The sequence below is a fragment of the Bos indicus genome, chromosome 1, assembly GCF_029378745.1.
Source record: "Bos indicus isolate NIAB-ARS_2022 breed Sahiwal x Tharparkar chromosome 1, NIAB-ARS_B.indTharparkar_mat_pri_1.0, whole genome shotgun sequence".
Taxonomy (NCBI): Eukaryota; Metazoa; Chordata; class Mammalia; order Artiodactyla; family Bovidae; genus Bos; species Bos indicus.
In genome coordinates, this window is record NC_091760.1 from 151,000,235 (window position 1) to 151,025,100 (window position 24,866).

General features: G+C 47.0%; 1 protein-coding gene across 4 annotated transcripts in view; it reads right to left on the bottom strand.

The window, feature by feature from the left end:
* Nucleotides 1–364: 364 nt before the first annotated feature.
* Nucleotides 365–24,866, bottom strand: part of ERG (ETS transcription factor ERG) — a 314,770-nt gene continuing 290,268 nt past the window's right edge. For 2 of the 4 annotated variants that reach the window (XM_070796899.1, XM_019964238.2), the window contains 6 exons: nucleotides 24,296–24,376; nucleotides 22,264–22,335; nucleotides 13,085–13,153; nucleotides 12,367–12,423; nucleotides 11,666–11,713; nucleotides 365–2,266 (listed from right to left, as the gene is read on the bottom strand). In XM_070796899.1, the coding sequence (XP_070653000.1) occupies nucleotides 1,746–2,266; nucleotides 11,666–11,713; nucleotides 12,367–12,423; nucleotides 13,085–13,153; nucleotides 22,264–22,335; nucleotides 24,296–24,376 (848 nt within the window). In that variant the 3' untranslated portion in view covers nucleotides 365–1,745. The remainder of the gene's footprint in view (nucleotides 2,267–11,665; nucleotides 11,714–12,366; nucleotides 12,424–13,084; nucleotides 13,154–22,263; nucleotides 22,336–24,295; nucleotides 24,377–24,866) is intronic. The other 2 variants (XM_070796912.1, XM_070796921.1) reach the window with 2 other exon arrangements.

The window sequence follows — 24,866 nt, forward strand, 5'->3', positions numbered from 1 at the left end:
GTGTGTTCACCATGCAATAGACGCTTTAATGCAGGAAGGAAGGGTGATTTGTGACTGGATGAGGATCTGGAGTTTATCAATGACCACCCCAGCTTCAGAGGCCTCTTTCCACTCTGGGCCTGAGTCTGGAGGCTCCCAGGCTAAACCTTTGGTCCTCCTGCTCTAGACAGGGCGAGCTGGCAAGAAGGCCCCGGAGAGGCCCACACCATTCAGGTGCCAAATGTGCTAAGTCCTTGGCACTCCCTTGCACGAGTTCCCAGACAAAGGAAACCTCTAATACCAAACCCACCCCCACGCAGCACAAGTTTCTATTAAACAATCTGAGTCACTTTAAAATAAAAAAGTGCGAAGGCAGACTCCTGTGTAAATCTGATTTGCCATGCTAGGCCAAGCTTATTTTATTACATACATTCTGCATTCTAAGAACTAGTAACTTCATATTGTAAACATTAAGCATACAGAGTTAAAGTTCAAGGCCACATTAGATCATTGATTGTCTCTTGTGTTGTGTATCTTTGGCTGGCCGAGATCAACTCGTAGTGTATAAATGCATAAGTTATATAATTATTATATAAAAAGGAAAAAACAAAAAAACAAAAAAACAAACCACTGACTTGCATACTTCATTCTGACAAACGCACAGCGTTCGCGACTCAAAAGGAAAACTGGAGGCTGCCTCGCCCCCGACACCCAGGCGATTTCAGACTGGGGTAGCCGAGAAGGCTAGCGCTTACCTGACCCCGTGGAGAGCAGAGCACCCCCGCCTAAGGATGAGGTCCTGAATGTTTCTTTTTAAATATCAGACAATTCCAGTTACAGTTTTTCTTTTGATAAACAAACAAAACAAGACAAAAAGAGATGCATGATTTTGTTTCTGCGTTCTCCTACCATCCGTGCCCCGCCCCCATCACGCTGTGTCCGTCTTCCTAACACTGGATTTGGTACAACACTGACCGCACGAAGCCTCACATCTCCTCGGCTCAGCTCTCCGAAGAACCAACACCATCCCAAGTCCAGTCTTCACGGCTCAAGAAGCTCCCTTCCCAGTCCTTCCCTCCTCCTTCCCCCGTTTCTTCCTCTCCCGCCTCCTCCATCCACACCCACGTGCCCTCTCTCCACACACATGCTCAGTCCCGCCCTGTGACACAGAGTTCCTGTCTTATCGTCAAGGAGTTGGAAGCCTCGGGTTGTTCTAAGAATCTGGTTTCACCCAAGACAGCAGATGCTGATGAGTTCCGTTAACAGTGTCCATCGATGGGCTACCATAGTCTCCCTCTCCTCTCTTTCCTGTGTTTGATATGTTTCTCTTTTTAAATACAGGTAGTTTTCCTTCCAATGACGTTAGAAATGGCATGTTAGGTCCAGACTGTGTGGTATCTATTGCTTGAGTTTAATCCCCACTTAATGCACTAGCAGGATTCCCAAAGACTATTCTAAAGGTTTATACACGTCTTCTGAACGTTTTCTTTGGCACTTTGTCCTTATGACGTCACGCTTGTACTTGCAATGTCTTTTACAAGGTCGGTCCACAGATTACCTGTCTGCGTACACAGGTAGCATCCTTTTTATCTCTGTAGTCATGGTTTAGTAAGTCCCTCCCACTCAGAGTCTCTGGATCTCTCCCCCTGCCCCAGTCGGGCTTTCGCATTTCCCTTGAGGCACTTCTGATTCGTGGTCTCGGATAAGAGTTTGTAGTAATGGATGGGTCTCTACACAGGTGCTGGGAAAGGCCTCTCTCAGGGGCTTTAGTAGTAAGTGCCCAGATGCGAAGGCATATGGCTGGCTGGGAGCCTAGCGCTGGGGTAGATCCCTCCCGTGGGTGAATTCCAGTATGGGTTCGGGGCGGCGAAAAAACTGGATGACGTCACAGGGAGGGCCGGAGGGTGGGGGGCGACAAAGTTCATCTTCTGCGGGTGGGCGTGATAGGAGCCCATGTAGGGGAGGTCCGAGGGGTACTTGTACAGAGAGGACTCCGGGGGGTGGGGCTGCAGGGCCTGGGCGATCCCGTGGAAGTCGAACTTGTAGGCGTAGCGCTTCCCGTGGACTTTGGTCATGATGTTCTTGTCGTAGTAGTAGCGGAGGGCCCGGCTGAGCTTGTCATAGTTCATGTTGGGCTTGCTCTTCCGCTCCCCCCAGCGCCGCGCCACCTCGTCCGGGTCGGTCATCTTGAACTCCCCGTTGGTGCCTTCCCAGGTGATGCAGTTGGAATTGGAGCTGTCAGACAGAAGCTCCAGCAGGAACTGCCAAAGCTGGATCTGCCCGCTCCCTGAGGAGGTGGGGAAAGGAAACGGAACATCTGTGAGAACACCGTGTGCACAGCCGGGTCCGACTCTCTGCGGCCCCAGCGACTGCAGCCCGCCAAGGCCCCTCTGTCCATGGGGTTCTCCAGGCAAGAATACTGGAGTGGGGTTGCCATGCCCTCCTCCTCCAGGGCATCTTCCCAACCCAGAGTTCTGAACCTAGGTCTCCCACATTGCAGGCAGATTCTTTAGACCATCTGAGCCACCAGGAAAGCCCAAGAATACTGCAGTGGGTAGTCATCCCTTCTCTAGGGAATCTCCCAGCATCCTTTGTGTCTCCTGCACTGGCAGGTGGGTTCTTTACCACTAGTGCCACCTGGAAAACCCCACGCAGAGTTCCTTTAGCAGGCTGTGTGCCCATCCTTCTGGGCTGGGGGCATTGGCTGCTCTTGTCCCCCAGCACCACCACCCCCTTCTCCAGAGAACTGCCCTTGGCCGAAACTGGAGCTGCCTCAAACCCTTCCCTCCCACCCCCTCAGGTAGCCCACGGCCTGATGGACTGACAAAGAACTCCAGAGGTCAGCCCCCTGGCCTCAAAGAGGGACTGATTCTGTGATGCTGGTCATGCCCGGGACTTAGCATGGATGGGGTCAGACTGAAGCAAGGTTCCAGCTAAGGTCACATGCATGCACACTCAGTGGCTCAGTCGTGTCCGACTCTCTGTGACCCCATGGACTGCAGCCCGCCAGGCTCCTCTGTCCAGGGGATTCTCCAGGCGAGAATACTGGAGTGGGTTGCCATGCTCTCCTTCAGGGCATCTTCCCGATCCAGGGATCAAACCCACGTCTCTTATGTCTCCTCCATTGGCAGGTGGACCCTTTACGACTAGTGCCACCTGGGAAGCCCAGCTAAGGCCACAAGCTTCCTTAATCTCTCTCTCCCCTGAGGTCTCCGGCATCCTCTCCCTCGAGAATGTACCCTTCATGAATCACCTGCCCAAGTATGCTTAGCCCAAGCTCCGCATCTAAGGAACTGGCCTAAGATGATGATCCTTGGTGATGACCAGGCAGATCTAGAGGCTGATCCAAGTCCTTTCGGGAATGCAAAGAATTCCCGAAAGGGGCAGAGTTCAAGTCAGTTTCCTTCATTTCTGTCTTCCTTAGAAGAGCAGCCAGGTCAACTTTGTGTTTTGGGGCTGGGAAGACTTAATTTTCCTCTTTTGTGAGACAGAAAGTGCCATTATGTAGCTGGCAATAATGACTTAGTACCATTTATGTTGGCTAGGTCAAGTCGAATAATAAAAGTCAGATTTAGGAAATGAACGTCGAAAAGTTTATGGAAAAAGTAGAGAATGGAAGTAAACACCGTTATTTCTAACATAACACGGGGCTGGCACGCAGAAAGCCATTCTGTCAAAACTTTTCCTAGAACAGAATTAACCCACTCAAAATGAGGAAGTTCAGAAAAAAAAGTTGGCTATGTCTCAAACCAGATCACCCATTTCCAGTATTTAGGCAAATGCATTGTAACGGAAATCCACGTGTTGCCCCTGCGTTGCAACGCCAGTTGGGTTAAGCAGAGTTTTCAGATGAAAACGCTGCAACCATGAGTGAGTGCGAGTCCTCCTGGGAGCAGAATGAGGCTGCAACTGAGTCAACAAGATCTCATTTGACTGGGTGTCCACACAGCTCTCTTGATCCCACTGGGGGTCTAGCGATGCGGCTTTTAGGTTTTATTAAATTCAGAGAAACATCCAGGCACATCATTCTAACCTCTACATTACAATACTTCAGGATGACTGATGGCTCCCTTAGAGAGAGAAGCATGCAAATACCAACAATCAGACTGTGATCAGGAGAAGCTAAGATGCTTTAAGCAGGTTTTAGAAGTTTTGAAAACAGGTAAGAGGCAGGTCTTTCCTACCCAGTTCCCAGATACCACCTTGGGCTTGTTACCAAAGAGATGACCTTTTGTTACACTATGAGTAAATACCAACAGATATGATAAAATGATTAAAGGAACTCTGCCAACTCTTCAGGGAATTGATGAAACGTAAAAATCAATTATAAATTTGCTTTCTCTAAATCCTGTCCACAAGCTCCCCAGATAAATGGCCCAGCTCATAAATCTTTGTTTCCACATTGGCTGTATGCAGTGGATATGTCTGTGAATCTATCCCTACGATAGCATCATGAGAAAGGTCAGCCTTTTCTGAATACGTTCTGGAAAATTAGCATTTTTTCACTCTAGCAACACATTTGAAATGTATTAACAGCTTGTAGTTCATCGCAATGTAAAGTCTTTGCTTTTTGGGGGCCACATATTCAAACTGTTCTCAATCAACTTTTGCTGCCCCCAACATTTCATTAATATGCATTTTTAAAAATACAAAGAGCTGTTTGAGAAAACCATATGGTTTTAGTATACATATTGTAACTAAAGGATTACTACTTGAAAAAAAATTTCATATATGACTTGGGAATAGGGAAAAACATGGATTTTTGATTTAAACAATCTAACATATGTTTCAATATAAACACAGAGTTGTTTGAAAATAGATATTCACTGTCAACCTCCTCCCAGAGAGAGAGCAATCCCACAGATTTTGTATAAAATACACAGACTTTCCTAAACAGCCAAAATTATATTTATCATCTCTTCAAACCTTGGCGTTGTCTCTTGGGAATCTGTCGCTCACTCACTTCTTTTATAAACGTGTGTAAGAGAAAAATGGCAGAGAAAAGTGCTTTCTCACCTCTCCTGTTTCTAAAGAAATAGTAAGTCGGGGGCCTAAGTTCCTTGCCAGAAACTGAAGGGTCAAAGGATGGACGAGGGATGTCTCCTTTGACTATTTTACCATCAGCCCTTAAGACACAGGGGCTTGACCTCTGAGCCTTTCAAGGGCATGTGGGAATAAGACATCTTCAAAATAAAATTCATCTTCTTCCTTACCAAAAAATAACAGCCATAAATATAAATCAATTAATGTTTCAGTCGTTGTTCTTTAGTCACTAAGTCATGTCTGGCTTTTTGCAACCTCATGGACTGCAGCCCTCCAGGCTCCTCTATCCAAGAGATTTCCCAGGCAAGAATTCCGGAGTGGGTTGCCATTTCCTTCTCCAGGGATCTTCCTGCACCAGGGATGGAATCCCCGTCTCCTGAATTGGCAGGTGAGTTCTTTACCACTGAGCCACCAGGAAGCCCCGCTGTTTAAGCAGACGCTATCAAGTGCAGCATTATGTCAAGCTCATTAACTGTTCAACGTGATGTAACAACACACACTGCCTTCACAGTCTATAGCAGATCTGCTTGCTCTGCTTGACTGCTCAAGGGGGCACAATATTTGCTGAGGAGTTAGTCGATGGTAAATTAAACAAGTTATTCATGGCTGCAGAATTTCAAAAGCCGTTTATTAAACTCTTCTTTTACTGTCAAAATAGTGAGACTGTGTGCTAAAAGTGTGTATTAGAAGATAGAATAGAGATTCCAAAACACGAATACCTAAGATTTAGGTAGTCTAAGAGTGGGTATCTCACCGGCCAAACCAACAAGTAAAAGCAGAAGCTCTTTTAAGACCAATTGTCCATCCAACAGCCTCATCATCTGCACCTCAAGAATCACCTTCTTTGGAAAAAAAAAAAAAACTCTTTACATCTCTTTTCTCTTCTATCCTGATAACCTCCTTTGAAACATCAGTAAAGAGTAGCTACTTTTGTCCTAGGTTTGTCCAGGGTAATTAACTAAAAGGCAAGATTGGGGAAAGAGGGAATCCAAGCCTGTTGGCTGCCCACTTACAGGAAGGCCCAGTGGGATGAAGGGGCCTGGAGTGTGGCTTCGAAGAAGACAAAAGGCAAGCCTTTAATTCTGGGAGAGGACTGTCATCTCCGATTCAAAGAAAAGAAGACAGAGGTTCAAAAGGGAGGGGATATATGTATGTATGTGTGTATATATATATATATATATATATATATATATTTATATAGCTGATTCATGTTGAGGTTTGGCAGAAAACAACAAAATTCTGCAAAGCAGCTATCCTTCAATAAAAAAAATAAATTAAAAAGAAAAGAAGAGAAACACCATAGCACAGAGGTACAGACTGGGCAACAGAAAAGGGCAAAACATCTAAACGGTTTATAAACCACAGAGAAAAGCACAGCTGGGAGTGACTCAGCAGCCATGGGGCAAACAGGAGGGGGGGGTCCCAAGGAGGACCCTCGGCCCCCAGCTGATGGAGGGAGAGAGCCGTAAATAAAGCAGAGGGGGGCCCAGCAGGCACCGCAGGGGCCGACCTTCGGGCTTTCTGCAGTAGCTGGAGGTGCTGCAGAAAAACCCAAGTGCACAGCCTGGACCCCCCACCACCACGTCAAGATCAGGGCGGCAGGCGTGTGTCCCAGGTGGAAGGCTTTGTCAGGGCTCAGGGTGGCTCAGACAGGACTGGTGGGGGGTGGGTGGGGGGACAGGGAAGCAGAGGGGCTGGAAGCACCCCTTTGGAATCAGCACCGTCTCAGCTGAATCCTGGCTCTGCCTCTTAACGGGACTTGGGGTGGCTCGCCCGGCTGTCTGTGCCTCAGTGTCCCTGTCTGCAGAATGGGGAGATGCAATACTATCAACATGGTAGTATTATAATACTACCTTGCAGGATCACTATGAAGATAAACTCAGCGCATAAGTGCTCGGATCATGATCTGTCTGAGGTGGAAACCAGGGTTTAACGAAAGGTACCTCCCTTGCCCACAAACAGGAGACACCAAAGGAAACCAACCACCCTCCTTCCTCCCAAAAAATCGCAGGCTGGCAGGACAGAAGCTGGGAATGGTGGTGTTCTCAGGGCTGGCCAGTGTCCCTGGAAGCTGACTAGTACCAGGCATCATTCTGAAGACTTTCCATGTGTTTATTTAATCCCTTGCTTCCCAGAACTATGTGACACCCCACAGCAGGGATGAGGAATCAGAGCCCAAGAGGCAGAGTGACTGATCTTGCTGGAGGTCAGCAAGGGTTGGAACCTGGACTCCAGTCTTGCTTTGAGGCCTGGGTTCTGCACACACCTCCACAGGCCCTTCGGGTCCTTTGTCCCTTCCCTGAACCTGTGGTTGGTAAGTCTCAGTAGAAGACTGGACACTCCCACCTCCTATCCGATGCCAAAACATCCCTAACACTGGTCTCTGGCCCTGCCTGGAGCAGGTTCCACTTTCACGCTCACCATTAAAGACTCCCCAGTGAGCCCCAAGGGAGCCAGTGAACTCTTGTTCCCAAGGAAACACTTTCCCGGACAGGCAATTTCTGTTCATCACAGGAGCCGTGGGAAACACTCAGCCACTCTGATGGGGTGTAAAGGGGCGGTGTTGCTAATATCTGATCCAGGACTCCATAGTGCAAGGACACACTCGTCCCAGCAGGAGAAATGTGGTCCACACTGCACACCAAATGCGTATTTGGGAGGGAGATGTGGAGATGCGGTTATCATTTTGGGCATTCACATCACGTGAGGTCATCTTTTCATTTAAAATGGTTTTTAAAGTCTGCATTGTGTGGAGAGCAGAGGCAGCAGTCTCAAGTGGTGAAGGATTTATTTATCAGAGACCGGGCAACCAGAACCAAACAGGAAGAAACATTCTCATTTACAGCAGGGTAAAAGACATTCTTGTTTTAGGAGCGGGGCGCCCCATGAATCTAACTGACATACAGCCTAAGGAGAGACGGAGAAAAGTCGCTCATTCGTGTGCGACTCCTTGCGACCCCATGGACCGAAGCCCGCCAGGCTCCTCTGCCCGTGGGATTTCCTAGGCAAGAATATTGGAGTGGGTTGCCATTCTCTTCTTCATTGGATCTTCCCCACCCAGGGATCAAACCTGGGTTTCCTGCGAGTCACCTGCATTGCAGGATGATTCCTTATCATCTGAGCCACCAGGGAAGCCCAATTCATTATAAACTAAGTAAGAGAAGTCTTTATCTTCAAGTCAGAAGTTGGACGTTGGGATTTCCCTAGCAGTCTGGTGGTTAAGATTTCGCCTTCTAATGCAGGGAGACTGCAGGTTCAATCCCTGGCCAGGGAGCTAAGACTCCATATGCCTCGAGGCCAAAAAAACCCACCCCAAAACATAAAACAGAAGGAATATTGTAACAAATTCAAAAAGGACTTTACAATGGCCACATTAAAAAAAAAAAAATCTTAAAAAAAAAGTTGGATGTTGCCACTTTCCCCAGACCCAGCAGACACAGTCTTAGTGGAATAAAGTGCAGCCTTGGCTTACGATGCCAGCGTTGCTATTAGGTACCAGGACATCTTCCATTTCCCCAGGCCAGTGAGGGCTCTGCCTACAAGTCCCTCTATGCACTGTGGGCATCCCCAGGCACTAAGCCCTCTGCTAAGGGGCCACAGCTTTCTTTGGCCTCAAGTCACCAACCAAGCGCCACCTTTATCTGTGACACCATGGGCACAGACCTATATACACTTCACTTAACCCATCTTGGGGGGTGAAAGGGCCGGACTGGTCTTGTTTATGCTGCTGGACAGGTTCCTGCCCTCTATCCTTGACTGCAGCCCCATCCCAAGCCCCGAAGCAGCTGTTTGAATGGCAATCCTTCCTTTCTTTTCTCTGGGTCCTCATTCTCCAAGAGCTCCCTCTTCCATGCTCGCTCAGTGGCAGTGGAGGGGCCGGAAAATATTAAAGCAGATTTTGGAGGCAGAGAGTTGGGGTTCAAATCTGGCCTCTCTTCTGGTGGGCTGCATGACCCAGGAGAAGTTAGCTCATTCATCGGGACCTCCGATTCCCCTTCTGCAGGAGGAAGACCATGGTGTTCCGAGACAAGCATTTGCCCAGGCGTGATACGGCCGGGGGGGAAGGGGAGCTATTGGATTGTTATTTCACATTATTGTATGAACGTTCCCAGAGCGTTCCAGCTTCCGCCCTTTCCCCCTTTCTAATCTCTCCTGAACGCTCATGCCAGATTAGTCTTCCTGAAACCTGACTGATAATCATCATCTCAAAACACAGTAATGGTTTTTATGTGACTGGTTATGGATGAAGGTGGAAGAGGAGAGTGAAATAGCTGGCTTAAAACACAACACTCAAAAAGCTAAGATCATGGCATCCAGTCACATCACTTCATGGCAAATAGATGGGTAAAAAATAGAAACAGTGGACTTTCTTTTCTTGGGCTCCAAAGTCACTGCAGATGGTGACTGAAGCTATGAAATTAAAAGACGCTTTCTTCTTGGAAGAAAAGATATGATAAACCTAGACAGCATAATAAAAAGCAGGGACATCACTCTGCTGACAAAGGTCCATGTAGTCAAAGCTACGGTTTTTCCAGTAGTCAAGTATGGATGTGAGAGTTGGACCATAAAGAAGGCTGAGCACCAAAGAATTGATGCTTTTGAACTGTGGTGTTGGAGAAGACTCTTGAGAGTCCCTTGGACTTCAAGGATATCCAACCAGTCCATCCTAAAGGAAATCAATCCTGTATATCCATTGGAAGGACTGATGCTGAAGCTGAAGCTCCAATAATTTGGCCACCTGATGTGAAGAACTGACTCATTGGAAGAGACCCTGATGCTGGTAAAGATTGAAGGTAGGAGGAGAAGGGGATGACAGAGGATGAGATGGTCGGATGGCATCATCAGCTCAATGGACATGAGTTTGAGTAAGCTCTGGGAGACAGTGAAGAACAAGGAAGCCTGGTGTGCTGCAGTCCATGGGGTCGCAGAGTCAGACAGGACTGAGCGACTGAACAACAATGGAGGCAGCTGCAAACAGAAGCTGCGCACAGGTGTAAGAACCAACCCAGGAGACGCAGTCACCAGGTGGATGCCGAGGAGACCTGTGTCCGTGGAACAGACCCAGGGGACGCAGCCACCAGGTGGATGCCAAGGAAACCTGTGTCCGTGGAACAGACCCAGGGGACGCAGCCACCAGGTGGATGCCGAGGAGACCTGTGTCCGTGGAAGCTCCTTGAGAGTCAAGGAGAGTATCTTGTTACTCCTTGAATTCAGTTATTTGGCAAATAATTTTTGAGCACCTGGGCTATGCCTGGATTTAATGCAATAAACAAAACAGACCCGTTCAATTCTCTGCTGTTTAAAAAACATTTACTGCACTAGTTACCATTAACTAAACTTCAGCGTCAAAGATGCAGAACTCCCAATAATGATATTTTATGTTTTCCAAACTATAGATTCCCTTGTGGGGATTTACACAGAATCTACATTTTCCCGTTTCTAACCCTGTTTTGGCCTCAACGTTTAGGCAATACACATTCCAGCTGGGATTTCCAACATGCCTGTGACATCTTGGCATCTGAAGTTGCTGTTGAGAATATGCAGCATATGCTGTGCACTTCTGAAGTGGATGCCAGCACAGCTGGTTCTGACCCGAACACAAACAAATCAAACAACCTGGCTGGCACCGAGGCATGGTGCCAGGTGACAGCCCTTGGCAAGGGACGGGCTACAACTGGGCGATTAAGGATCTGTGCTTTCTTCTGGCATCTGAGTTCAGACACAGGCCATTCAATGACCACGAGCCTAAGTTTGAAGTCTTATGGTTGTCATTAGGTTCTTTTTTTTTTAAGATATTATTTTATCTGCTGTGTGATGGGCTGAAGTGTGGTCCTCCTCCCCGCTAATTCATATGTCGGGTTTGCTCAGTACCTTGGAATGTGACATCATTGGGACTAGGATCTTTAGAGGGGTAATCAAGTTAAAGTAATGTCATTTGCATGGGCTCTAATCCAGGTTGACTAGGGTCCTGGTAGAAATGGGAGTTTGGGCACAGAGATAACATACAGAAGTAAGGAGATGCAGGCAAAGATGGCCATCTGCAAGCCAAGGAGAAGTCTTGAACAGATTCTTCTCCATGGCCCACAGAGGGAAAGAACCCTGACAACTTGATTTTGGACTTCAGGCCTCTAGTACTTCCCAGGTGGCGCTAGTGGTAAAGAACCTGCCTGCAGATGGGGAGACGTACGAGACTTGGGTTAGATCCCTGGGTTGAGAAGATCCCCTGGAGGAGGGCATGGCAACCCACCCCAGCATTCTTGCCTGGAGAATCCCCTCGGACAGAGGAGCCTGGTGGGTCTCAAAGAGTCAGACACAACTAAAGGGACTTAGCGCACACGCAAGCCTCTAGAACCAGGAAACAATAAATGTCTGATGTCTAAGCCCCCAGCCTGTAGTACTTGGTCAGAGCAGCCCCAGGAATCTGAAACAACTTGGATTAAGTAAGGATGCTCTTCCCTGAAGCTAAATCTTAAAGTTTATAACCCAACCCTTTTATTTGCCATTTAGGCAAGTAATCCAGTGAAACTTACAACTTAAATTTGTTCAGTGGAAGGGATTTCTTTGCCTACTCAGGTTCAACGTTCAATATCGCTCCTGCCCAAAAGATAACTTTGTAAGAGCAAAACCATGAGCAGTGTCTCACCTGGATTCGCAAGGCGGCTACTTGTGGGTCCAAGAATCTGGTAAGGATCTGCAGCAAAAAGAAAAGACATGGTTGGGAGTAGGTGGCATGTAACTGCAAGAATGATGCTGACCTGCTGGTGTTTTCAGATTTTAGAGCTGACAATGCCTCTCACACCAAAGTTCCCCAGCACCACTTCCTGTATTAGAGACGATGCCACACGGATCTGAGACAGGCTTCGAGGTAAACTCCTAGCTGGTGGCTGAGCTCAGATTTGGTCTGGGGTTCCTGACATCCAGTCCAGGCCTCTCTCCATCCCAGAACATAAACAGGGCAAATGTCCTCAGTCCCCCACGGTCCCCAGGACAATACTGGCTGCGTTGCTCAGCGTGCTGGCAGCAGAAACATTCCACTGCATTTCTGGGCTGATGTTGTTGTATGTGGTCTGGAAGGTAAAAGTCAAATAATTCCCAGGACACAAAGAAGCTGGGTGCAGACGGAATGTATTTTCCATATTTACTGCATGGATTTTGTAAATGGTTTAGCAAAAACTCAATCATTTCCAATTGAGTAGAATGGTAGTTTGCTGCCCGTTTTACATATGGAACAGTCCCAAAGAAGACAAAGGAACATTAATTTCATTTAGAAAGTGACACATTTTAGAAAGATGCTGCCAGACCATTTCTTCTTTTATGACCATAATGAGGCTCCCTGAAACATACCTAGCTGAGGACGCTGGTCTTCGGTTTTGGGCACTGTGGAAGGAGACGGCTGAGCAGCTGAAAATCCAAAAATGAAAGAGACAATTAGCCATAACTTGTGTTTGACTACTAGATTTTGGTGCTGCTGTTCATCATTCTACCAGTTATCTTAGTTATGAACAAAGGAGTCCTATTCTTATGATAAGAAGCATCTTAGGGTAAGGAAAATTTTTCCAAAAACAAAATCAAATGTAAACGTAGTAGCAAAACAAAGGCCCTCAACTTATTTTAAAATTTTATTTGTGCCCCGTTTTTTCCAAAACTAAAAAGAAAATTTGAGATGGTTTACAAAACAAATGAAAATGAATCGCCCTCTAAAATAAATAGATAAAAGGAAATTACTAGGAAAATAAAATAAAGCAAGGAATACTTTAAACATGGCCAAGATTGGGAAATGACCTTGCGTTGAATCTGTACTCAAAGCATCCCATGAGACATGTATTTGTTCATGTGGAAATACATCACATTGTTCACTTCTTTCTGTTCTAGAAATACGTCTAACCCCCGAAGAGAATGAATCATTGCATTTAAAGATCAGTTGCACTTTGGGGCCAAAGGGACACATATGTTGTATGTTGAAAAAGCACAAACTGGCTAAAGAAATGATCATGTACTCCATCAAGAGTTACCCACTGCCTGGTGATGAGAGGGTTCAAGGCAGCAGGAACCAACACCGTACCTTTCGACTGGGGGGCGGGGTGGCCATGGCTGGTCCAGGCAGATCTCCTGGGTGGTTCGTAAGGTAAATCTGTAAAGACAAATAAAATGACTAAAAGATCAATGATGTGGCTTGATAATAGCTATTTTGTATGCTTTTTAAAGTTTGTGTTTATTAGAAGAAGTGAGAAAACCCAGTGATCCAAAGAAACATTCAACCTGGGTTTCATGAGATTTATGTTTCATTTACAAAAGATAACTCTGTGTCTTTTATCGATCTAACCCATTTTCACCCATTAATCTGAGAACTCCCATGGACAGATTCTCTCGGAGCTGGTGGACTCCCCTAAGATAACTCACTACAGTCACAGTCAAGACTGTATCAAGTTTCTTACCATCTATTAGTTTTGCTTCCAGCTTGAGCTGACTGAAGTCCATCACCCTGTTATTACATGCATGACCCGTCTGAAACACAGCCTGCGGTATGGATGAACGAACTGATACCTGCTCGAGGCCGGACCCTAAATCCACCAAATGGCATTCGTGTTCCTTCCTCTTCTTCCTCGGAAACGAGTACTGCCTTCTTTATTTGCCACCTGCCTCTCTCAGCCACCCCTCAATCCCCCTCATCCACTTTTATTCAATCAGTCTTAAGGGACTAGCTCTTTTTCTGTGCAAATGTCTACTTTTTCTCCTGCTCCAAATGAATTTAGTATTTCCCTAAAAGGAATCGCATGAAGTCATCGGTAAGACTGAAATAGTATTGCCCCCACAACATATTAGCAGTGATCATAGAACTGAAGTATATGCCAATGATTTTTTTTGTATTTATAATGTATTGTCACTTGTCCCATAAACCTTCATCACACTTTGCATATGTAAATCGAATAATTATATTTCAGCACCCTCCGTGCAAGCTCTATTATGATTATGACTGTAAGTCGTTTCAAGTTTCCTTTAAAATATATTCCAGAAATGTTATTATGCATGCTCTTACTGACTGTGCCTATGTAAAGCTATTGGTGTATGCAGTCTTATGACAGAGCCATTTCACATCTACATCTTCCTGGATTGGTAGGTCTCGGTTCAATGCCATGTGTCACTGGGCCAGCTGAAAGCCATACCCACGTCCTGGAGCAGGTGTCCTGCTCCAGACACCTGGAGATGGCTATAAACTCTCACGTGGAGAGATTTTAAACTTGGTTCACAATTGGCCATTTGGTGGGTCCGTCTTCAAAAAGCTTGATTATGTTTCAAAAGACATGTCTCTTTCCATTTTCCTGTCCCAGAGAGACAAGCAGTGAAATGCAACGTGAAATCCAACACAGAATTGCCTTAATTCATTTGGTCTGTTTGGCTACGACCATCTCGACTGGTGTGGTCTGTGAAATCCTACTCTCCAGAGCTTTGGTTGAGCTTGATCACTTTCTCTGCTGCTGCGCACCACTCCCTCTCCACTGGCATTTTTGTATTTTGGGACTGGAAGCGGTTCCCACCCAGTGCCTTGGATTCTCATTTTTATGATGCTGGGATTACACAGGGGAGTTAAATCTTCAGCTGCTATCAATTTACCACTAAATTTCAACTTACGTCGCTGGGGGTATTTGCACACAGATTCTCAGTGAGTTGCATTTGGTCTAGATAATGGTTAGCCAGAGTTGCAATTTGAGAACTGTCTCAGAAAGAAAAATCTAGGAGGGCAATTGTAACAGTATCTTAGCCCACTACAGGAGCAGAAAGTCACACCGACAACAGGGCTTCTATCTGGAAGCCCTTTCACTTCTAACAGGAGTGAAAAAGCAAGAGAATCCAGAAATATGTTCCAGGTCCTCGTTTCTCCACAGACCAGCAGTACTGGTAACATCTGGGAGCTTGTTATAAATGCAGAATCTCACTCTAGATCTACTGAATTAGAATCTGCATTTTACCAGATATGACCCTGCAATCCCACTCCTGGGGATATGTCGGGAGAAAACCATAATTAAAAAAGATACGTGCACTCCACAGTTCTTAGCAGCACTACTCACAACAGCCAAGACACGGAAGCAGCCTAAATGTCCAGTGACTGACAAATGGATACAGAAGACGTGGTGCACGTGTGCGATGCAGTATGGATGCTGCTTAGTTGCTAAGTCGTGTCTGACTCTTTTGCAACCCTGTGGACCATAGCCCGCCAGGCTCCTCTGTCCATGGGATTTCCCAGGCAAGAACACTGGAGTGGATTTCCATTTTCTTCTCTAGGGGATCTTTCTGACCCAGGGATCAAGCCTGCGTCTCCTGCATTGGCAGGTGGATTCTGTACCACCGAGCCACCAGGGAAACACACAATGGAATATTACTCAGCAATAAAAAAGGATTAAATTATGCCGTTTGCAGTAACATAGAAGGACCTAGGGATTAGCACTCTACTGAAGTAAGCCAGACGGAGAATCCCAGGGACGGAGGAGCCTGGTGGGCTGCCGCCTGTGGGGTCGCACGGAGTCGGACACGACTGAAGCGACTTAGCAGCAGACAGAGAAAGGCAAATATATGATATCACTTACATATGGAATCTTAAAAAAAATGATACAAAGGAGCTTATATACAAAATAGAAATAGACCCACAGACATAGAAAACAAGCTTATGGTTTCCTAAGGTGGGGGAGGGATAAATTAGGAGATTAACATATACACATCACTAAAAATAAAACAGAGAACCAACAAGGACCTACTGTACAGCACAGGGAACTATACTCAGTATTTTGTAAAAACTTATAGGAGAAAAGAATCAGAAAAATAATATATGTGTAGGTATATATATGTATACACACACACACACACATATATATATAACTGAATCACTTTTTTCTGTAAACCAGAAAATATCATGACATTCTAAATCAACGATACTTCAATTTCAAAACAAGATCTCTCTTGACTTGGCTGTACGCTGAAGTTTGAGAAAGCCTGTTCTAGACAGTTTCCATTTTTCTTTTCTACAAACCTGTGTTCCTCCAGATAATTATTTCAGAAACGCTATCTGAGTCTGTGAATGCCAATAATGAGAGGACCAAGTTCTAGATTGAATGCTTTTGCCTGAAATATGAGCACATGAATGCAATTAGTAGCCAGTGTCCGTCGGTGAGTCTGCTACTACCTTAAACATAAGACTGCCCGTGAAATGGACCTGGAAGAAATCAAGCACCAAGCCACGAATAGAAAAATATTTTAAGACTCTGTCTTCGTGAAGTCCTTCTTAGCATGCACAACCATGTCCCATCCTGCCTCGAAAATCAGTCAGGACCTAAACAACTCCAAGCCTGATTCTTAGCCAAGAACTTGAGATGTTTACATGAACAATGATTAATGTGCTCGTGAGCATATTGCCACGGAAGATAAGTGGAGCTTTGTTTTTGTTCATGAAATTCTGCCCTGGGGCTGTCTTATCAGCTACTGATCATGTGCCGTGGGGGCCCCGAGCCCCCTCCTGTGGGATATGACACTGGGGAATGTTGAACCAAGCCTGGCTGAGACGAAAGACGACCATTTCAGTGACCTCGCCAGCAGCTACACCACCTCAAAGCAGAGCCAGTTTTGAGCAGTTCTGTTCCTTGGCTGCTTGAAAAATTATGACACCGTGTACATTTGCTATTTGCCCCTGATGGATTAGTGGATCATAAGACTTCGAGTAAGAACACAGTTTACATGTCACTTCTGGTGGTCATTTCAACCCACCCTTCATTTCTCTTCCATTTTGATCTTCAAGGCCATTAACTCATAAACTTGGCAGAAGGTCTGTGCCAGGAAAGGCTGCTTTCTGGCATGGGTTCTGCTCTTTTTATTTCTTTAACAGACTCTGTTTTAAAACTGAGTTTTTTAAGAACCATTCCAGAGGCAGCTGAAGGTACCAAAGAAGTATGTTCTCTGCCATGATTTAGACCAAAAACCATGAAGCTACAAAGAAGGACTGTGACTACTGCTGGCTCCTTCCCCCCAGCATCTTTGCTTATGTCCTGGGAGTTAAGATAACTGTCGTGCTGGAGCAGACTCTTGAGAGTCCCTTGGACTGCAAGGAGATCAAACCAGTCAATGCTAAAGGAAATCAACCCTGAACATTCATTGGAAGGACTGATACTGAAGCTGAAGCTGAAGCCCCAATACTTTAGCCACCTGATGCGAAGAGCTGACTCGTTGGAAAAGACCCTGATTCTTGGAAAGATTGAAGGCCAAAGGAGAAGGGGGCAGCAGAGGATGAGATGGTTGGATGGCATCACTGACTCAATGGACATAAATTTGAGCAAACTCCGGGAGATAGTGGAGGACAGAAGAGCCTGGTATACGGCAGTCCATGGGGTCGCAAAGAGTCGCACATGACTTAGTGACTGAACAGCAACAAGATCAGTTCCTGATTCTGAATGAGACTCCTCCCCACCGTTGCTCCCTCCTCTAGACATCAACGATGTAAGACAGCATCCTTGCTGTCCTTCTTGCAAGATTAGGTTCACCAAGTTTTATGTTCTCTTTTCATCAGGATCACTGAATAGCCCCACTAGCCCTCTTCAAGTCCACCCGCCACTTTAAAGGACCAGAACTTGGCTCGTGAGAGGGCTTACCCTCCCTCTGCAGGACCCATGCCACATGTACGAAGCAACTCTGGAGGTCCCAGGCTGTGCTGGATGTGAAAGGATGGATTCTGCCAGCTCGCAATGAGCTTGGATGCTTACGGCAAAGACACAAAGACCAAGAGCTATGGCCCAAAACTAATCTCTAAACTCCCACTTAATGCATGGGATTTTTACAGTAAAGCCTACTACCATGATGAAATTACCCTCTCTCGTTCTCCTCCAGCTCTCCCTACAGTCTTCTAAACTCCTCTGTCAAAGGCATGGCGATCTGGCGGCAGGTGGCGGGGGGGTGGAGGGGCTGCATTTCACCTTCCCTTCTCAACCAGGTTTGCAGGTCTGTGGTTACAGCAGAGTCAGGGCAAAGGGAAGAATGCATTTTCAGCCATGTGCTGCAGGCTCATCTGAGGAGACAGGGCATCAGCTGTGTGGTCTTGCTGTGACTGGAGATGCTGGCGGGCACTGTGCTGCAAACCCTGAAGGAGGAATCATTGCAGATTCCGAGACACGCTTGAAGAGCACCAGCTCAAAAGCCAAAATCAAGGCTGCGCTTGCAGACCCAAGACTCTACTCTCTTTCAACAACATCCTAGATGTGTATCACGGTGCATGGGTTGCCATGGGGACGGAGGAGCGGGTAGGGTTACAGATCGTCCTGGGCTTACACCAGAGCTTTCACGTACACTGTGCCCAAGGTACCAGGCAGGGCTTACGCGAGGTCAAAAGCCAGCCTGCAAGTTTCCCCCAGTCAGACTTGTCTCTATGCCCCTTGAGGCCTCAAGGGGCCATCGTCCCCAAAAGGCGTGCACTCAGCAAAAAAGGAGGAGGGTGCCTCTGGGGAAGATGGGAAAGGACTTCTGGTAATAATAACTGACTCTCAGAGAAACGCATGTGATGCCATGAAATGCGATCACAAAAAAAGAATGTAAACGGATCTGCCCATGTGCTAGGATTTTCCAAGAGGAGTGGACAGACTCATCGACATGCTAATTCAACAAAGGGATCACGAAGGAGGGTGCATTCTGAATCAGGACAGTTTGGAAATGGATGAATAGGAACAAGCATGGGAAGAGGGGCTGAAGCTTGAACAAAGGAGTATGTTGTCCATCGTGTGTTATCTTGTAAGGTCACCGGGTGGTCCCGGCTGATTGTCGGGGGAACTGAAAGCATGCAGCCACTGGACAGGGCAGGCCGCAAAGGAACTCCGGAATACAGGATCTACTCGGGGAGACGGACCGTGACAAGAGGGAAGGGAAGGTGGGGCAGGCCGCCAAGGGCTGGGTGCTGAAGAAGGGAGGAAAGGAAGCAGGTGCGAGGGAGCATCAGGACACTGGACATGGCAGGACAGGTGGATGGGAGGCAGGAGTCCTCTGTCTCCGTGAGTGTGAGATCAGAGACATGGACAGACGCTGCAAGCCAAGGGTGCACGGCAATGGGAACTCAGGCCTCTAGCCCCAAGGACCTCTCCCCAGAAAGAGTCAGCAACCACCTCTTCTGAAAGAAACCCACTGACCACAGGCACACGGTCAGATTCCCAGAGACCCCTTCTCCCAGGGACCCCTGCACCACCCGTCGGCCCCTCCCCAACCCCTCCCAAGCCATCACGACCTTCTGCAACTGCACCACTACAACGTCATCCCTGAAAGGCTGATCATGGGTCCACCCCAAGTGTACAAACAAGTCTACGCTCCCCAGGTTCAAATCTCTCAGTCTGTCTGACAGCAAACAGTTCTCTGGCCCGTTCGCTCTGATTTGAATTCTTCGTAGATATCTCAGACACCAATATTTACATCTCCTTTCAGAATCACAGCGGCAATCCTCAAAACAGGTATTTTGGTACAAATCTGAGTCTCTTCCAAGTCACATTCGGATGACAGATGGAAGGAAAGTGCGTGATCAGGGTTTCACCAGGTGAATGAGCGTTAGCCACCCTTGTGTCTCCCTGGGGTGTCCCAGCATGGTCCTCCCAGCCACTCTCCTCTCTGACACCTGGACGCTCCAGATGGTGCTGATGAACCTACATGCAGGGCAGCAGTGGAGACTCGGACACGGAGAAGAGACATGTGCACACAGCGAGGGAAGGAGAGGGTTGGACGGGCTGAGACAGCAGCGCTGAAACAGATGCATCACCATGTGTACCCCAGGCAGCCAGCGGGGATTTGCTGCCTGACGCAGGGAGTCAGAACCCGGGGCTCTGTGACAACCTAGAGGGGTGGGATGGGGTGGGCGGTGGGACGGTGGTTCAGGAGGGAGGGGACATGTGTACACCCGTGGCTGATTCATGTTGATGCATGGCAGAAACCAACCCATTAGTGCAAAGCGATTATCCTCCAGTTAAAAACAAATTTAAAAAGAGGATATAAAAAATATGAATAAAACTTTATAATATTAAGAAAAGGACCTCTTCCAAACCCACCACATCCTCAAATAGGGTAAAAAGAAACTCTAGGGCCCACGGTTTTCTCTTTTTGAGTCAAGTGGCACGTGGGGTCTTAGCTCCCCAATCAGGGATCAGACCCTTGCCCCCTGCACTGGAAGCACAGAGTCTGACCACCAGACCCCCAGGGAAGTCAAAAGACCTACTGTTCCGTCTGTGAAGCACCATGTAGTCCCGACCATCACACTAAACCAACTCGTCTGCCCCCATGATCCCAACCCCAGCTCACAATCCTCAGCTTTTGAGACTCAGACACATCCACGAAATCTCTTCAGACAAACAAATGAGCAACCCTTGGCCAAAGGTTTATGGACTTCCCTGGTGGCTCAGAGGGTAAAGGGTCTGCCTCCAGTGCAGGAGACCTGGGTTCGATCCCTGGGTCAGGAAGATCCTCTGGAGAAGGCAATGGCACCCCTCTCCAGTACTCTTGCCTGGAAAATCCCATGGACGGAGGAGCATAGTAGGCTACAGTTTACAGGCAGCTTCTGCTTCTGTGAGTATGGGTGGGAACTTCTTTAAAACACTTGGGAAATCAGTATGATTTTCCTATACTTTCCGTGACCTCCCAAAGGTGCATTTACTAGCAGTTAGCTCAGGCACGTCTAGACCTAGCATGACACGTGCACTGTGATGCTCCTTTTCCAGTACAGGTGGGGGGTTCCTCTGGAGCCAGTCTAGATCACTGCAGACCGTGAGTCTTGTCCACAATTACGTACATGGTCTGTGTCAGAGATAACAAAGCACGTTGGCTGAGCTTTTCTGCTGTGCTTTGCAGGAGGGACAGGGGAGAAAACTTTATGAGGTCAGAGGACAAAATCGCCAGCTCAGTTGCAGTACCAGAGCGGTCCTCACCCAGAGAAGTATCTTTCCCTGTGCTAGTCAGCTCACTGGTCCCCCATCTTTTTTGATGGGGAGAGACAGAAACCCCAAGCTTGGTGCCTGGGACCGGTCACACTGGGACTTGGGCAGCCTGGACAGATGCCAGAAGCTGAAGAGCGACAGCTTGGGTCTAGGAAGGAAGATGGGAGTTCTGTATCCATGTGTGAAGAGGCAGAAACCATCCCACAGCCCTGAGTCGCGATTCCTCAGCTATGAGGCTTGCTCATGCCATCCAGCTGGTGGGGTTGCACATCCCAGTGAGGGCTTAGGTGATGGGACCGTGCTTGCCCAAGGCCACCCCCCTGCACTTCTCTACCTGGCAACACTGCATCCTCCTCTTGTACATGGCCCTTCCATTGCAGCGCACATGGCCCATCCCTTTCCTGGAGGGAGGAATTTAGGGAGGAATTCTTCTCCCTTCCTGCTCCCACAGCCGCTATTGTCAGAGGTGGTGCTTCTACTACAAGATCAGTGCTTTAGATTAAACATCCATTTCTGCCCCTCCAGCTCCAGGCACCTCACTCGTAAGGTTAAATATTATGCGTGTAAGTCTGTTCTGGCTCTAGGTGGCTTTACTGAAACATCTAGAGCTTTATGCTGTGTGCTGTGGGCTCGTTCCCCACTGCATCCCGTGGCTGGCACTCAGGAGGGTGGGTGGGCACCTGGGGAATATCCAGGTCAGTTTTCTGAAAACAGGAGGCTCTGAAGTCTGGCTGATCTTTAGATCCCCAGCATCTAACATGAATTGGCCCTTGATAACTACTGATATTTTTTTTCACGAATGACACATAAATTAATAAGCTAATTAAGTCATCAGGAAAGACATAAAGCTTCAGGTGTAAATAGGATCGATTACACGCTTCTGCTCTGAAAGTCTGGCTCTTGTGACAGCTGGGAACTGGTCACTTGTGTTAGGGGAGTGCCACTGGTTCCAGGTTATGCAATTAGGATGGATGGATGATACTACATCCTTCTGTAAACTCGAAATCGGACAGGCGTTGGGAATGACTTCTCGGCCCGTCTGTGTCTGAGATCAGTTGGTGAACGGGCTGACCCGCTTTTCAGCCTGCAGTTCAGGGAGGGACTGTCCCTGTGATCTCTGAGCGGAAAGGTCTGACTGATTCTAGGCTCCAGATCCACAGAGGCAGAGGCAGACTGTTTAGGGCTCCCATCCAAGATCAGCTGTGTCACGTGACGTAGGTCACGCATCTCACAGGACATCCTGGGATGTCTCTCAAAAAAAAAAAAAAAAAAAAAAACAGATGACACAGGGGTGTTTTCGTACCTGGCCTAGTTGTAATTCTTTGCGTAGCTTCGGGATATACTGAAGTATTTGGGAAAATAAAAGCTGCACCCCCTGCAGACAAAAGGAAAGACAGAAAACGTGAAGGTCTTGCTGCCGTGGTCGTCCATCTCAGCAACAGTGCCTAGCCTACTCTCCCCCTGACAACCGAGGCAGGCAGCCTTCTGGAACCAGCCACACCTGATCTGGGCAGCAGGGGCAAGGACGCGAGTCAGAAACCTTTGCTGAAGCTGGAAGGGATGCTCCACTTGGCATACAGGGTCTTGGGTTTGGATTATTCAGCTTCCTCCTGAAGCCCCTTCCTGTGTTTCTCCATCCTCCCACAAGCTAGCTTTATTAGAACAATTCCATGCTGGGTGTTTTCATTTTCAAATTGTATAAAAATCCATAAAACATTTTTACGGAGCCCTTGGAAAGTGGTACCAAAAAATTATAACTATTTTGCCAAAGAATATATGGATCTAATTAAAAATGAATTCACATCTCTTTTCATATGCCTGTCTTCCCTTTCTCTCTCTCAATCAATGCTCAACTTGCTAACGGACAAAATTCCCTTTTTTCCAGCTCAGTCCATTTGGAATGTGCTACCCTGCTTTTCGATTGCTTCTATGTTTAGCAAAGACAAAAATAATGAAATCAGAGCTTCCTTGACACTTTCATTCCCTGCTAAAAAGAATTTTTAAATGACTATGAAGTTATCTGAAAGTGTGTCTTTTCAAAGCATTTCCTAAGGAAGGGGAATTACTTTGTCTAAGGTGCTTGCTATTTCTGGCCACGAGGTTATTAAAAAGCTTATTGTGTAACCTACATCAGAAAAGTGTAGGATCAATTCAAAGCAATTTTTAAACTTCAGATTAAAAACATAACGTTCTGAACATTGAGGGCCAGCTCAAGAATCAACTAGCAATCCCTGCTCTACTCAAGCTTGGACTCACTCATATTGTATGTTTAAAAATAACACAGCAAATATTTGGGAAATGGCTGCATTTCTCTGTGTGGGTTGACCATGAATTGGCTGGCTTGCTTATGAGGGGTTACTTGGTCCTTCCAACACTCGATGGTTTTCTCCCTAGCCTGGGAGTGGCAGAGGGTCCCGGGAAAATGATACAGTGGGGTTGGCAGCCTGTGGTCAGGCTTACACAGTGTCTCCATCACAATGGAGAAAAGGGATGCCACCAGGACCACATTCATCCACAGAAAGCCCAGCCTCTACTCTCAGCCTTTACTGGGAGGGGAGGGAGAAGGGTTAGCCAGGAAGAAGCATCATGTTAAACTCTATCAGGCTCAGGCCAAAAAAAATAAGATAAATAAATATTAATAAGATGTAGAATCAATAGTTAAGATATGGAATAGCAGGTATTTGGTTAGTCACTAATTTCAAATCTTTCAAAATCAAAACATAGCCTCCCTCGCAACAAAAGCTCCCCAGAGGCAACCAACATTCCCTCCTACTGCCTTTTGCAAAAGTACAAGGTCTGTGCAAGAAGATGCAAGTCAAGTCCAATGGCCTAAAACTTTACCAAAAAGGGAAAAGTATAATCCCTGCTTGTCCTAGTAAATGCTCCTTTAAGAATTAAAAAAATAAATAAATAAAATAAAAGTGTTGAGTTCTCAGCCTTTAATTTTCAAAGGAGAAAAAGGAGGATGCGAAGGGCCCCTTTACATAGGACATGCTTTTAGTTTCTACAGTCAGCACAGGGCATATTGGAGCACTCAGAGCAGCAGACACTGACCCAGCAAAGTGAGCTGAGGCTATGGCTAGAAGCTAATCCCGCACATCTCTTGGCTGAAAGAAATCCTCTGACTGGCAAGGAAAGCAGGGGAGTACTCAGAGACCAAAGAGGCTGCAGAAGCGCCAACACAGAGCCCTGATCTACCAAGGACCCCACCACCATCCACCTCTGCCATCTGCCTTCCTGACGCACTGGCTGTCCCATGTTCTACCTGGAAAGCATGTGACCTGTGAACAAAAGCCTACGCTTGTCCTGGGGGCAAGGGGCGGGGCCAGCATTACCTGTGTTTCTAGCATGCATTAACCGTGGAGAGTTTTGTAAGGCTTTATCAACATCATCTGAAGTCAAATGTGGAAGAGGTGCTACAAAACAAAACAAAAAGGCAACATCCAAATGAAAAAAAGAGAGAGAGAATTACCTTCCTTGAAAAATTAAAAAAAAAAAAGAAGAAGAAAGAAAATATCTGCCCCTCCTCCCGCCCCCAACACTCCCCACCCTAAATATCATGGGCTGCTTGGAAATCTCTCCATGGCTCTGCTACCAGTTAGCATGTTAAAACCTAGATGGGGGCCTATATTGAATCCAGGGATGCCAGGCAAAGCATTTACACCAGAGAGTTCACACCACCCACTGTAGCACTATCTCGACTAGCTCCTTCTGATTGTGCTTGACCTCTGAAATGTTAAAGCATGCAGCAGACTCTGTAGATTCATGCCTCTCATTGCCAAGATGCCATTCCCATTCTGACAGGCTAAGCCACATCTCAAGGTACCAAGCAAAAACGCTCCTCATTTTGTGCTCCAGTGGGGTATGCAAGGGAGTTTGGTTTGGCTCTCAGGAAGATGAATGCCA